Here is a 15955-nt window from a genome sequence, read left to right as displayed (position 1 = left end):
GCGGAGGGAGCGAGTTAACGGAGCGGGGGGCGGGGGAGGGAAGAGCCGCGAGGGCAGGGACCTCTGAGACCAGGACAACTGGCAGGGCGGCTCTGGACAGGAGCCCGGGCAGCATCGAGGAGGGCGTGAAGCCGGAGTGCGCGGCGCCACCGGCCGCGGGGCCGGCGCCTGCACAAAGCCCCACCGGAGCACTGCGCCTGCGCCCTGCTGCTGCCTTAGTCTCGCCCAGCCGCGCTGGTTTCTCCTGCCACCTAATGGGCGGGGAGGTCGCCCCGGGCACCCGCACCCCTAAACTATGCGGTAGGCAGGGGACCAACCCTAAGTGTTCGGAGGTCTTAAGACACTGAACTGTGTATGTTCTGGGGGTCGTTTGGTTTGGGGTCTGTTCCCATATGTTATGCTGCAACGTCAGCCATAATGAATCTGGTAAGAAATGTCAAGGTTGTAAAACCTGGCACAATAGATAAAAGCTTTCTAATTCCTTTTAACCTATTTTATTTGTATTGATGTTCAATAGTTTTGTCAAGTGTATGCCAGCATCAAGCATCTGAAAATAACTTACAAAGTAAAGAACTACCTTTGTTAACTTTTCCTTTAAAAACATCAAAGGATCATTTCTAAAGCTCTACTAGAGATTACATATGCACCTTACAAAATATATTTTAAATACTTATGTATGTTATTTGGGGGTTATTTTTAGCCAAAAGACCTGAAGTTGCTGGAGAAACAGAATGATATAATTCTAGAAACTTAAATGGAAGTCAATATGTAGTAACAAAACTTATCTCATTTGTCTTAAAATTTTCCCATTTTTGAATATAAATTTTAATATAATCCAAAAGAATAATTTCTATAATTCTCAAGCTTACAGGCTAACTTTTGGCAGAAAAGATAATAAAATTGCTTTCTTAAAAGGAAGTGAATGGAGAAATACTGAAATTTTCAAAAATATGGGGTTCAATGAAATGGAAAATTGTTTAGAAAAATTTATATTAAAAAAGAAAAAATTTCATCGTGTGTGTGATAAATAATTTATTAGGCTAAGCCCCATCTAAAGATTATTAATAAAAAAAGGAACGTTTTGACTCTTTACAATAGCATTTTTTTTCTAAAATGCGTCTTTCAAGTTTCCCACCCAAATTGTGAATTTGGTCTGACAGGATGGAAAGGACAGGACTGGACCTCAGGGTTCTAGTGTTGGTGGACATGACCTTGGGAGAAGCACAATTTCTTTATCACAGAGACACAGCTCCCTTTCTTCCCGTGTCCTGAAGCAGAAGGAGAGAAGGGTGGATTCGAGTTAGGGCTTTCATAGGGCTGCTGAGACCTTGTGGAGAGAGGGCAGCGAGGCCATCAGGAAGGTCCCGCCTGGGAGGAGCACAGCTGGGGCGAAGGCGCCCCATTACCAAATGTGGGCTGGGCATTCAAGGAAGGGGCTCGACAGCAGTGCACGAATGGACTAGGTGTCCCCAAATCTTCTCTGAGCGCGTCACCAACTCCAAGTCCGTAAAGTCCGGTGAATCAGTGGAACATTGCCGAGCCCCTGTTCCCTTATGCTAGAGAAGGTCAAATAAGCATTTATGTTTTAATTGTATTTAATGCTCTGGGTTCTCAGATGGGTAGGATACGTCTCCATTATCCAGGGCATAAGGGCAAAGAGAACAATTCACTTTGTTTACATCCTTTCAGAAGAATTCAGCTTTAATAGGGAAGAAAGACTACAAAAATGAGTGTTTCCTTGAGGGATATTTTGATGAAGTTGGAATTTCTGTATCTACATTCCTTATACAAAATAACAGGGAAAATGCTTGGGTACAACAATTTAAAAAGTGTGCTTCTGTGAAGTTACGGAACCAAAATTTGTCCTGGAATGATATAGAGTCGCCTAACTATTTCATAAACGTACTCCAGACATAGAGTACTTCAACCCACTCAGGTTATTTGAAGCGGGAGAGAGAAAGCATGTGCACACCCACCTCGAGTTCGGTGAAGAGCCCGTGGTTGTTCTGGAGTATGGCGTACATGCAGTGTGCCACCGTGACTGCGTGCTTCCAGTTGTGGTAAGGGACCCGACGATAGTTTTTCTTCACAGACATGATAAAACGACACAACTTTTCAAGCTCAAAGCTGTGCGGAAAAGAAATCGTCATGACAGAAACTGGTTAAGAACCAGTATGTTCCAGGAGACCACTAGATGTGCACGTCTGTCCTGTACGCGCTTGCACGCGTGAACACTTCCGCGGGGACGGGATGCAGGAGCACCGGGGCCTCACTCACCAACCTCCTCACTGCTTCTCCAGCCAGGTGAGAGAGGCAGACTCTTTGGTGGCTCGTGCTCTGACACGGTAACGGGCCCACGGGGGAGCAAATCCCAGAATCAGCTTGCCGTTACCCATCATGAACACCCGCCACCTCTTCCTTAGCTTTCAAGCATCTCATTCATCCCATTGTGCTCAACAGACAACAGCATATCATCATCCTGTTCAAGGGTATTTTTAGCTAAGTTTTTCCAGAAAGCAGATTCACAAGCTGCGACCATGCATACTATAAGAATTTCCTAGGTGAGTGATTATCCTTTCAAGAGGAATCCAAATTACCATGGGACACTCAAATTATTAAGCGGTGGTAGCAGATGGCTATATCCAAATCTTGACGCAGTCCATGAAAGAATATGACGTATTTTATCATACAGTATGGTTATAAATTTTTATGTGTATCATGTGTTTACACGTATTTAAAGCCCCACCAACTCTCTCAGTGGATTTAAGGCAGCTTAAGACAAAGGCATATCAATATGAAACAGGGGTCCCCGAAATACCAAAGAGACGAGAGTCCATTAAACCTCTAAATACATATAACCTTTATCTTTCTCCACTGAAAATTTTCAAATGTCCCTGAAGTGTGAGGTATGTGATTTTAAAAGTTTCAACTGGTCAAACTCTCAATTGCTATCTAAGAAATAAGTGGCATTAGTTACCCTGTGTGCATCCTTTTGAGACAATAATTTATAAAAGTCGCTGATGGAAGTAAGAGAAAACACAGAATTCAATAGGAAACAAGTGACAATTTAGTTCTAGAGACGCTAAGAGCCTCTATAAGCCACTTAATGACTAAATTAGTAAAAAAAGAGAAAAAGAAAATTATTCCTTGCATTTTAAGTATGTGTTTAAGCTGTTAAAAAAAAAAAAAAAAACAGATACAAAGTCATGAAAGGCCTCTGGGACAGGCCACAAGGAGAGGAGAGAGATTTGCAAGGAAAGGGCAACATAACTTCATTACTAACAAAGGACTAGACTTTGAATTAGGAGACCTGTTTCTTTCACACTTGTTTTAACTGATATATCGAAGTTAAAGGTGAAAGTCGATGTTAAATGTGCATGTACATTCCAAAACACACCTAAAAACAGTATGCAATTATGTTGAGAAGTAACCTCTGTCTCTTTTAGCTCCACCTATATCCTTCCGATCACCTGGTTAGACCTGGTTGTTAACCAAGGGGCAGCCTCTGAGGGAATCTAAAAAGGCTGCACATTTGTCCAATAATCTTAGCCTTTTTTAATTTAAATATCTAGAAAAACAATTTCTATATGGCATATTTAAGGTAATTATCAACCAAAAAAGTGGCGAGGCATTTAGGTAGGGGAGGAGGATTTTAAGGCAAGTGTGTGGGTCACACATACCAGGCTGTCCCACAGGACTGGTGGACCATGTAGACGAAAATTCCAGGCCACATGTTTTCAAAGGGACCGATGTCAAAGTGGAACCTGAAATAAACAGAAAACACAGGTCATGAGTAAATGTAATTAATTAGGATAAACATAATAACAAGTAAAGGGAGTAATTTAACTTTTTGCCTATCAAGAGACTAAAAAAAATACTAGGAGTTCGGCCCCCTCTTCCTGCCTCTCTCAGTCACATCTCTGTTGTATTCAAAGGTTTCCAGGAGGAAATTCCACACATTCCCTCAGGAACTTAGTCCAAGATCTAAGCCATTGCTTAATTCTTTATTAAGCAATCTGTAAAAAAGGAACGTTGTGTTTGTTATCAGAGCAACGACAAAGTCCAAAATAATTATATTATGAGCCCTACACATACAGCTCATAGATACGGGGGAGGAGCTCATCTGAAATTTTCTGAGATGAAAATTAGTCTATTTCCTATTTTAATCCAGAGAAAAGTTTCATAAATATTAACATCCAAAGTTATTACCTATCTTTCATGTGCTAATTTGGTTACAAACATTTAACCCAAATAAGCAGAACGGGAAAGTATTAAAAGAGACCATTTTCCTCTCATTACAGCACTTCTGACACCAAATGTGTGAGTTTTCCACACCAAGCAATTCTCCGGTTCTCTGCAGACGCCGGCTGACTTCCTGCAATTCAGTTCAATTCTGTCATTACCTGGAGTTAACGAAGACCCCAGAGGTTAGGGGCGCAGGCCCACAGGCTGCCCCCACTTGAAACGTCAATCACAAGCCCAGGCCACCCACACTTCTAATCCATCGGCTGTTCCCACAACCCCTCCTCAGGTCAGATGATGCGCTAGGACGGCTCCAGAACTCAGGGAGACACTGCGTTTACTCTCACCGGTTTACTATGAGGGATACAATGCAGCAAGAGCCAAGCGAAAGAGAGGCACAGGGTAAGGTGGGGGGAGGGTAAGGTAGGGGGGAGGGCAAGGTAGGGGGGAGGGCAAGGTAGGGGGGAGGGGAAGGGGGGGGGGGGGGGAAGGGGGGGGGAGGGTAAGGTAGGGGGAGGGTAAGGTGGGGGGAGGGCTGCGGAGCTCCCATGCCTCTCTGGGGGCACCCCCTTTATAGCACCTGATGCCTTCACCAACCTGGAAACTCGCCGAACCCCTTGGTTAGGGTTTTTTGGAGGTTCCAGTACATGGGTACGGTTGACTAAATCACGGATCACTGGTGATTAGCTTAATCCCCAGTTCTCCCTGGAAAGGAGTCCAAGGGTAAGGCTGACTTCCAACCCTCTAATCATAGGCTGGTTTCTCTGGCAACTGGCCGTCATCCTCCGAGAGCCACTCAAAAACTCAGGGTGGCTGAAAGAGGTTTCATATGAGTAACAAAAGATGCCTCTCTCACCCAGATCACTCAGGGAATTACAAGAGTAAAAGGAGCTCTGTGCCAGGAACTAGCTACATATATATACATATATATACACACACACACGCACACACACTATATAATACATATACTGTTAAAAGATAAACTGAGGCGTATTAAAAATCTTAAGAGTTTATTTGAGCAAAAACCCATTTGAATAGAGCACCACCAACTTAAAGCGGTTGAGTGCTTTGGTGACAGGAGCCATGGAAACACATCTAAAGAGAAGATGCAAAGAAAAGAAAGTATTTGATTGGCGACAGCTTAAAGCCTAGTTGGCTGTTCAGAACTGGCTATCCTTAGCATTTCCATCTCCTTACCTTGAGGCATTTACAGGTTTAGATTTACAGGTTCGTTTACTAGGCCGCCAGGGCATTAAAGTCACATCAGTCTAACGGCCTCCTTGTTTAATTAATTTAAGAATACTCTGTTTCCAAGTATAAACAAATATCAGCTCTGGATCACTTCTGAAGGTTTTTTATGTAGTTATATAGTAGTGTTGGCTTGTACTTCTAATGGGCAGGTCCTACCACCAGTATCAAATACATTAGCATAGGATTAGAAACAAAGTGTGAAAGTTGAACTATTTATTACTAAATTCTCAGATTTAATTTGTAAATTTAAAATTATATGGAAATGAAAACTTTCAGCTATCTGATATTAAATGTCATTTTGAATATTAAATATTACATAGTGTAAAGTGTGCAAAAGGCTAAAGACAAAAGCTCACATTTAGGTTAAATCATTTCAAAATCGTGTTCAGACTTTTTTTTTTTAAAAGATAAAGAGATCTGGCCTTTCCTTCCTTCCAAGGGGAAAATGGCAACACAAGAAACCACACATGTAATATGATATTTATGATTCTAATTCTAGAACCCATTTCACTTTAAATTCAATCAAATTAAAAATCTGTTCCTGAAGAAACTGACAAGACAAAACTCTCACAGTTCAATTTCTTTGCAAAGACGGGCGGGAAGGTTGAAATGCATGAGGCCTTGCCATTCCTCTGAAGTACAAATGCTATGATAGGACAGCTTCTCCATGGTGACCCGGTAAATGCACTCCGAATGACGAATTCTATGATACATCTGGAAAGCAAATCCAACAGAGAAAAAATAAAGAATGTTTAAAGCAGTTTTGTCATTAAAGTTCAGAATTTGGTATAAAAAAATCAGAACTATAATTGGATTCACTATTACTTTCCATTGACTACTATTACTATATATATATTTCCATGTACACTGAAGATATCCATGACACATGTGACTTTGAAGATACAAATAGTTTTTTAAAAAATTATATCTCCTTTTTAAAAGACTTATTAAATTCCCTAACAAATGTCTTTTTGCCGGACGTTATCTCTGGGTAGAGAGATTACCTGGTACCTTATTCTCGGACTCCCAGCCTCCAGAGTGGAGAGAAATAAATATCTGCTGTTTATAAGCCACCTGGTCCATGTATTTTGTTACAGCAGCACAAACGGACTGAGGCAGAGACTAAATGAGACAAGAGTTAAGATACTTTTTTCTATGTCTCCTTTTAAAAATATTTAGCTTAATTCTTGGTGATCTCAAGGTCCTCTAGTCCAGGGAGTCTGAAAAATGTTCGATTGTAAAGTTCTTTACTGGTAAGATAAATTTAAAGATGCATGCGTAATAAACGTATACTCCTTCAGCAGTTATATGCACATGCACTGTGCTAATATATTGTTTATATTATAAAACAAGCTAAAATAGAAATTTAAAAAGATAAAAATAAAAAGTACATAGTTTTTAAATATTTTATTTACTTAGTAAACAAGACTCTTTTTGTTCATACTAAACAATTATATATTTTGAAATGAAGCACTGTAATTGTATGTTATCAACTGTCAAGTTTTTTTCTTTACTACTTTGTGAGATGGTGGCGTCAAGTTTAATACTTAGAAACAGTTGTACTATTGGAGAAGAATATGCCAAAAAGTATGCGGATCCAGAAGGAATAAAGGTAGTATTGACTGTTCTTAAATATCACACTTACAGTTTTGCTCCCTAATGACTAACACTTTTGACTGAAATTCAGACAAATTTCCATTTTCCCTGATGTAAATCAGTTAATCTTGCAAACTAATCAGTTGCATCTTTATATATTATCAATCAGGTTCAAAACCAATGACACTCAGTGAAATCATTCATGGGGAAGATTTTAATAAATTAAAAGCTGTTTCATAAAATAAATTTTTAAAAAAATTCAACTTTTGAAGACAGAGAGGGAAAAGGAAATAAAAAACAGATGGAACAAACAAAACAAATAACAAGTTGATGGACTTATACCTAAACATAAAATGCGCCTGGTCTAAATATCCCCATTAAAAAGAAAAGGTTATCTGATTGAACAGAACTGCAAAACCCCAACTCCCGCTGTTTACAGGAATCCTACTTTAAACATAAAGACTCAGATAGGGTAAAAGTAAAAGGCTGAAAAAGATATTTAACACCAGGCTAGAGAAAGTGGGAATGGCTGTACTTGTATCAAATAAAGTAGATTTCAGAGCAAAGACTATTACCAGGGATAAAGAAGGTCATTTCAAAATGATAAAGGGGTCAGTTCATCAGGAGAACCTCATACTCCTAAGCGTATATGGTGGGTTGGTTGTCAACGAGGGTGCAGAGGCGAGTTAGTGGAGAAAGAAGTCTACACAACAAAGGGATCTGGATCAGTGGGCACCGGTGGGCCAAACAAACAAATGTTGATCCTTCCCTTGTACCATACACAGAAATTTACTCAAAATGTAAAACTATAGAACTTCTAGAAGACACCATAGGAGAAAATCTTTGTGGTCTTAGGTTAGGCAAATATTTCTTTGATACAATGCTGAAAGCATGATCATAAAAAGAACAAATCATAAATTAGACTTCTTCAAAATAAGAAAGAAACTGTTAAGAGAATGACAAGCCAAACGCTGGGAGCAAATATTTGCAAATAAGCAACGTGATAGATGAGTTGTATCTAGAATATATAAAAGAACTATTAAAGCTCAATTAAAAAAAAAAAACAGACAATCACAAACAAAAAATAGGCAAACGATTTGAGAAGACCCTTCACCAAAGAAGACATGGAGATGGCAAATGTGGAGAAACTGGAACACACACAATGATATTGGGAATGTACAACCACTTTGGAAAACGGTTTGGCAGTCTCTTAAACATCCCCTCACCGGATGACCCCACCGTTCTGGGGATTTACTCAAGGGAAATTAAAGCGTACGCCCACGCAAAGACATGTGCAACTTTATTTGTAACAGCCCAAAATGAAATAGCTCAAATGCCCATCAACAGGTGACTACATAAACAGCTCATATCCATTCAATGGAATACTCAGTAATGAAAAAGAATGAACTATGTACACACACAATGTCATGGATGAATCTGTGCTAAGTGAAAGAAGCCAGGTAAAAAGGAACACAGATTTTATGATTCCAATTATAAAAAATAGTTCTAGAAAATGCAAAGTAAGTTATAGAAAGTAGGTCAGTGGTTGCTTGAAACTGGGGGATGAAGATGGGGAGGGTCCCATGGGAGGGATCACAAAGGGGCCACAGAAGCTCGAGGGGGTGATGGGTACATCTGCCATCTTGATGTGGTGATGCTTGCACTGGGCTGTGTGCATACACACCTGTCAAACCGTATGCTCTAAACGCATGCAGTTCACTGTATATTTATAAACCCCAGTAAAGTTTTTTTAAAAAGTTTGCTCCCAGTCTTTGTAAAGGTATGTGATAATTTGTATATGTGACACATAAATTTCAGCAAAAAAGTCACATGATGGTGATGAAAACATCCGTTTTCAAAGTACTCTGTGGCATGAGTTTATTTGGAAAAGCAATTATCTTCTTTTTCAGTGTTAATGTTACTTGCAATTTGAAAGTTCAGATTAAATGCTTATTTCTTTGAATATGTCTTCTAAGTAACAAAACATTGCCATTTGTCATCAGAAAAGATCAGCAATTTGGAGTTACCTTTTGTGAAAGAAATATGTGTAAATAATCAGTGAATTTAATAACTATTCCAAGTACTTTGCCCCATAGCAGCAAATCCTTGGTGGTATAATGGAAATGAATGTACATTGCAAAGCTGTCCTCCTGATATGGTTGAGGAAAAGCCAGGATGGGGCTTAAAAGTGCAGGCTGGACACCACTGTCACCTCTTCCTCCTTGTAGAAGTCCCGCTCTGTCACAGGGGACTCCACACCCTGGACAAGACACAACCACCTGACGCATGAACTGGATGAAAGCTACATCCGTGTATGAGCAATCAAGAAACTGTAGTTTCTTTAATACCATTTACCTAAAAGAAGTTCTCACATTTCCCTCCTACCCCTCAATGGACTGTCACTTGCCTTCCACTCGAGATGATACTGTAGGTTCTTGTAGGAGGGTGAACAGTCAACAGGATTTACTCAGTATTTACCGTGATTCGGTATTACCTGTTATTCAGTGTAATTCTATGGGGGGGGTGCTAGTAAAAGTAGCTATTATACGTTAGGCAGCAAAATAATACTGCTGTTACAGTCGTGAATACTAGTGGGCACTAACTCTGTGGCAGGCAGCGTTCTAAGTGCTTTGCACGCACTACTTCACGTAACTCTCACAAAAATACTGTCATTTATCATTTTATAAGCTTATGACCTCCAATTAGAATAAGCTATATTTTTATTTATTATTTTTATTTATAAACTTATATTTAAAGTTTGAATAAATTTATAATGTTTACAAATATATAAATTATTCAATTTAGATGTATTTATTTTATTTTTATTCTATTTTGTGTTCAGTGTAGGGAAGTAACGTGACTTTTAACTTTACGGCAAAAAATAATTAGTTTTGGCAAATTTTATAGCTACTTTGGTCCCCATTTTCTACATGACCTTCAATATGAATAGTAGAAAATAATATAATGTAATATTATTAGTAAATGATTTTACCGTATTCATCCTACTGCAAATTACTTTTCTTTATTTTTTTATTTTTATTTTTTTGCAGTACGCGGGCCTCTCACTGTTGTGGCCTCTTCCGTTGCGGAGCACAGGCTCCGGACGCGCAGGCTCAGCGGCCACGGCTCACGGGCCCAGCCGCTCCGCGGCATGTGGGATCTTCCCGGACCGGGGCACGAACCCGCGTCCCCTGCATCGGCAGGCGGACTCTCAACCACTGCGCCACCAGGGAAGCCGCCTACTGCAAATTATGAATGAAGTAGAAAACCATGCTGCCTAAGCTGATTTTGCATGAACTGCCTATGACAGCTGAGTAGTTCATCTTGGGCTCCCTGTCCAGCCGGAAGAGACCGCAAGGAGAGGTGGCTGCCATTTATTCTGATGGTGTTTCAATCTTAGGCTCTAGGATATGGAAAAGTCACAAAAGACAGAAGAAAGAGGACCTGGAAACAGGAGTATAACCTAGCATATTTCTACCACATGGTAAAAATGCCACCACTTATAATTTTATAAATATTGGCATCCAAGAATACTTACTGATGCTTCAGAATGTTTCTCTTGTGCCTATTTCTACAATCATCATCACTCTGAGTAGCCATGGTGGTGTCTGGAGGATGCCCTAATATTATTCACGTCACGACAGGCCTGGAATCACTTAAAGGTAAAGCAACTAAGAACCAGACTCCGGATCACCTGCCTGGGTTGAATCTCCTCTCCGACTTTCACTAACGGTACACCTTTAAGTAAGTTACCTAATTCTCTGTGCCTCAGTCTCCCAGGTACAGACTGTGGACACTGCAGTACCCAAGCCAGGAAGAATGTGAAGGTTCAGTGCAGGAACACACTTAAGGAACTGAGAACAAACTCGGTCAAGTGCCGTTAAGCTCTCAGTGCTGTTGGCAGCTACCATCTGCTCATCTCTGATGACACCAGCACTGCTGCCACTCCATTTGGCTCCTTGATGTTAGTCTGGTGAAGGATTCTTGAGTGGCAGGGGCATCTGTGCTGTCTTGCAAGTGCCGACTGTGCACATCGCCACGCAAGTCTGCACTCAGTACGTTATGTGGGAGCTTGAGAGAGTCCGTAGTGGGAGCCCGCACTCCACAGAAACTGGGGAACGCTACAAATAAGGCCTCTTCTTGGGTAGAGAGCAGGCTTTACCAGCATACCACTGGGTATGGGCAATCCACAAGATAAAAGTAACTTAACTTCTGCTGTTATAAACTGTGCACTCTTTTCCCCTTTCTACACAATTCACATTTCCAACCTAATTGACAAAGTATTTGCTAGAGTACAAATTTTCAATATGATGTTTGTCAACAGTATTAAATGATATCGTTAATAAAATTAATTTGGTCCCCTAAATAAACCTAAAATGAAAGGCACACTCCACACGGGCATGAGCAAGAAACCCTGTGCTATGTATTTAGCGGCATAAAACAGTGCTGCAGGGGGTGAGAGGAACACCAGACCCAGCAAAGGCTGTGCTTCGTGGTCCAGGACTTGAAGGCCTGTGTGGGACGAGAGACCTCGCTGTGGCTGCTGAGGCCAGTTACTGAACTGAGGACTCTGAAGAGAGAAGGTCACGTAAGTCTCCCGCAGGGCAAGTAATTCCGGATCAACTTGAGTAAATAAGTAAAGATCAAGTAAATAAGTAAATGAATGAATGAATGAATGAATCCAAGAAAGAAGAGACCAACACAAGGAAAAATCAACAGATTTACGCCCCCTAAGAACTGAGTTGATAAAAAAAGAATTGAGTGATTAAAAGTATCCTGTTGAAAAAATACACCATTTGATGTGTGACTTCCTTTGCCTGCGTGGTTATTCTAGTTTATGGAAACCACAGCACCAAATGCAAATGATATTTCTTCCTTGACCAAATCCTAGGTAGAAGTGTTTACAATGCTGTCTTTCTTAAAGACAAGTGAAGGAGAGCATAGCCAGGGCTGCAGAGCCAGGCTTACACACCTTCAGAGCCTGGCTCTGTCACACACTTGCTGTGAGACCTTCCACAACTCACTTAAACGCTACGTGTCCATTCTTCCTCCTGTCAAGTGGAGCTAATGATACTCACTCAGGATTGCTGGGGGACTAATGAAGCGAGTTTTTATACGTCAAGTGTCCACAATAGTGCCTGTCCCAGAGTCAGTGTTACATCGATTAAGAGGACTTCTTATATCACAGTCACCTTAACAGTCACCTTCTGGTAGAGAAAAGACACGCAGTACTTGGTGGTTGAATTCAGGAATGAATAAAGTTTGGACCATTTATTAAATCTGTTCCTAGCCAATTGGTTTCATCTTAATAACGATTTTTTCCACCTTCCTTTAATGTTAAATGTCTCTCGATTCAAAAGGTACACAGCTAATCTGCTTTTAAAGGACTCCTTTTTTCTAGGCAAAAGATATAACAGGTATTTACTATCCTGTTAGCTTTTTGCATCATATCAAATTATTTCTTTAAAATCACACGTATGAGTAAATTAATTGGCTCTTTTAGTTTTAAAAATCTCTTTCACTCTTTTTAAAGGTTACCGTTCCATTGACAGTACTATCAATTATCTGTCAAAAATAAAATGGAGATGTTGCCAGTCAGAGACGTGCCCCTTTAATCCAATAAAAGGGGTGTAACCTAAGAGATCTACAGATGAACTAAAGAAGAATAAAGACATATGCCTCCAGGACAGGCCTTTCACTCAAACAAGACCACTGAGCTGAACAGTCAGAGATGCTCTTACATGATCACATTCAGTATTAGAAGCCTTTTACATGTGGTAAAATGCTCCTGTTAAGGATATAATAATCTGTGCGGGAGCAGAAATATTTTGAATTTCCCAGGACCAACCTGTTTAGTCTGACTCAGCAGCCAGCGATTACAAGACCCTTCACACTGCACAACGCTTCTTCGTATTTGCGATCTAAACAAATATTCATGTACATTCTCTAGAAACGAGTAGAGCATTGAGGCAAAGCAGGCAGCCATGGATACGATTAATTGCTTGGGACAATGCTAATACTAAGTTGTTGTTTTTAACGAAGCTTCATAAGATGCTTGGGGAAAAAAATGTTCAAAACTGCGAAGCAGACTTGCTCAAAGAAACATCCTGTAAGCGCCCGAGTGAGGACAGGAATCCAGGTCTTGGCCTTTACCCTAGAGGTCTACGATCTGACATCCTCAGCTGAAGAAAGCGCTGAGAAACTCTTGTAAGGAAACCAACTGCTGGCTTATTGAAACTGACATAAATTGGGAGCTGTTTGCTTTTTCTTTGTTTTTTAGAAGGATGCTTGCTTCAACAAAGCGAGTATTACTTTAAAGAACGTATGTAAATTGGTCTTTTTTTATGAATGGGAACAGAAATAACCCCAGACTGGAAGGCCAGGGAAGGGAAGCGGAGAAGAAGAGGTACCCCGAAGTTGCAGCATCAGAGGCTGTTACTCTATTTGAGTTGGAGAAACTGTCAAAAACTATAGAATTTTTTTAAGCTTTCACGAGGAGAAGAAATATTGCAGTTAAAAGAAGTGGTAATTAACTCCACAGAGAGCTGAAGCTGCATTACTCGGATTTCAACATGCACCTTCAAGGCAACCAGCCCTGGGTCTGCTCAACCTGGGAGAGTTTTACATCCGGAGCCTGCCAGCGGGCGAAGACTTACTACAACCGTGGCACATACACTACCTGTCATTGTTGGAGAGCAGAAATAATTTTGGTGAGTTTCAAAGTGTTTATAAAAATTACAGGGCTTCCCTGGTGGCGCAGTGGTTGAGAGTCCGCCTGCCGATGCAGGGGACACGGGTTCGTGCCCCGGTCCGGGAGGATCCCACATGCCGCGGAGCGGCTGGGCCCGTGAGCCATGGCCGCTGAGCCTGCATGTCTGGAGCCTGTGCTCTGCAACGGGAGAGGCCGCAACAGTGAGAGGCCCGGGTATCGCAAAAAAAAAAAAATTACAAGTCTGTTTCACTACAAACGAACTCCACTAACTTTACCCTAAATAATCAACGTACAAATAGAATGCCTGTTGGGGCTTCCCTGGTGGCGCAGTGGTTGAGAGTCCGCCTGCCGATGCAGGGGACGCGGGTTCATGCCCCGGTCCGGGAAGATCCCACATGCCGTGGAGCGGCTGGGCCCGTGAGCCATGGCCGCTGAGCCTGCGCGTCCGGAGCCTATGCTCCGCAACGGGAGAGGCCACGGCAGTAAGAGGCCCACGTACTGCAAAAAAACCCCAAAAAACAAACAAACAAACAAAAGAAATAGAATGCCTGTTAACTTATTCATGACTTTTCAGAAGGAGTGTTATTTTTCTTGATTCAGTTTGGTATTCAGCTTGGTATAATCATTTAATCGTGACTGAGTCCAGGTTTCATGAGGCAACGATCAGCGTTCAGAAGAGCTTTGAACCCACTGGGCTAGCTCGTCTCACAGCACAGCTGAATCAATTCCATAGTACTGAAACTGACATTTATGTATTCTGGGAAGTGCCTAGTAATTCTTCAAGGGATACATGAAGACACGGATAGATTATAAGAGGATCAATTTCCACCGCCTTAACTTTCACACGTACATTTACCTAAAAATGACCTTTTCCCACATCCCATTTCAAATCACCCCTTTCTCAAATTGCACTAATACAAAAACCTCTTAAAGCAAAGAGATAATTTAAGATTTAAAATACTGGCGTTAATAAGGTCTAAAAGTGGTTTCTAAAGGTTTCATAAGACACTGAAGGTGGACCTAAATAAATTTTCAGCTGATAAATCATTGAAAATAATTTTTGATGATAGAATTGTCAGTACTTTTCGGCCTCTCAGCTCAGGTGGTGTTCAGATTAAGAGTGATTGCCATAATAAAACTCCTCCTGTCCCCATCTACCCAAAACGAACACAATCCTTACGGCTTCCCTAAAAATAAAAGCGACAAGGACAAATAAAACTGACGCTGAGTAGTGAAAGAACGTCAAAGAACAAAGTTCCAAAGATGGAAATGAAATGGCTGCAAGGCATTCCATGGCGTTTCACGGAGGTATTGATATGCAGACAGGGAGAGAGAGCACAAAGGATATCGAGGCTTATGTGTAAACTCTCTTCTAAAATAGTGAGAAGAGGGGCAAGGACGTTTCAGTGGAGAAACCAGGCAGATGCCTCCGTAACAGAGTAGTAAAGGTCAACATCACCAGCAATGGGCCACGAGCCTTCCCGCAGCGGCTGCCACGAGAACACAGTATCTGCGATAGTCCTGTCAAATGGTAACCTTGATGCAGTCATGAGGAACTGCCAGACAAAACCCCAAGAAGAAACACTTTGCAAAACACCAGCCCATACACTTCAAAAATGCCCAACTCATGAAAGACAGAGTAAGGTAGGGCTCCAGATTAAAGGAGATTAAAGGGGTCTGCAGATTAGACAACAGTACAGTACCTGTCAGGGGCTGAATTGTGTCCCCCCAAATTCATATGCTGCAGCCCTACTCCCCAGTACCTTAGATGTGACTGTGCTTAGAGATGGGGATTTTAAAGCAGTGATTAAGGTAAAATGAGGTCGCTAGGGTGGGCCCTAACCCAACATGACTTGTGTTCTTGTAAGAAGAGGAGAGTGGAACAGAGACTTGCACAGGGAAAAGACCACGTGAAGACACAAGGATGAGGAAGGCGTCCATAAGCCACGGAGAGAGGCCTCCAAAGAAACCGAACCTGCCAGCACCCTCGCCTTTACCTTCCCGTCACCTGAACTGTGGACAAATAATGTTCTGTCCTTTGAGCCACCCAGTCTGTGGTATTTGTTATGGCGGTCCTAACAAACCAATACAGTACTGAGGTGACTTTCTTTATTTTTAATTATGCAGTAGAAAAAGAAGATGTCCTTGTTTGTA

General features: G+C 41.3%; 1 protein-coding gene across 1 annotated transcript in view; it reads right to left on the bottom strand.

Annotated features, from left to right (window-relative positions):
- PDE10A (phosphodiesterase 10A) overlaps window positions 1-15955 on the bottom strand; it is a 296868-nt gene that overhangs the window by 47654 nt on the left and 233259 nt on the right. Inside the window, exons 14-16 of the mRNA XM_027081576.1 lie at window positions 6065-6207; window positions 3681-3764; window positions 1977-2127 (exon numbers count right to left, since the gene is read on the bottom strand). Coding sequence (XP_026937377.1) covers window positions 1977-2127; window positions 3681-3764; window positions 6065-6207 — 378 coding nt within the window. The remainder of the gene's footprint in view (window positions 1-1976; window positions 2128-3680; window positions 3765-6064; window positions 6208-15955) is intronic.

Source organism: Aethalodelphis obliquidens, unplaced genomic scaffold, assembly GCF_003676395.1.
Source record: "Aethalodelphis obliquidens isolate GAN/ISIS:26980383/991018 unplaced genomic scaffold, ASM367639v1 scaffold3, whole genome shotgun sequence".
NCBI classification, from domain to species: Eukaryota; Metazoa; Chordata; class Mammalia; order Artiodactyla; family Delphinidae; genus Aethalodelphis; species Aethalodelphis obliquidens.
Note: the sequence above shows the minus strand (reverse complement) of the source record. Positions and strands in the feature narration are given on the sequence as shown.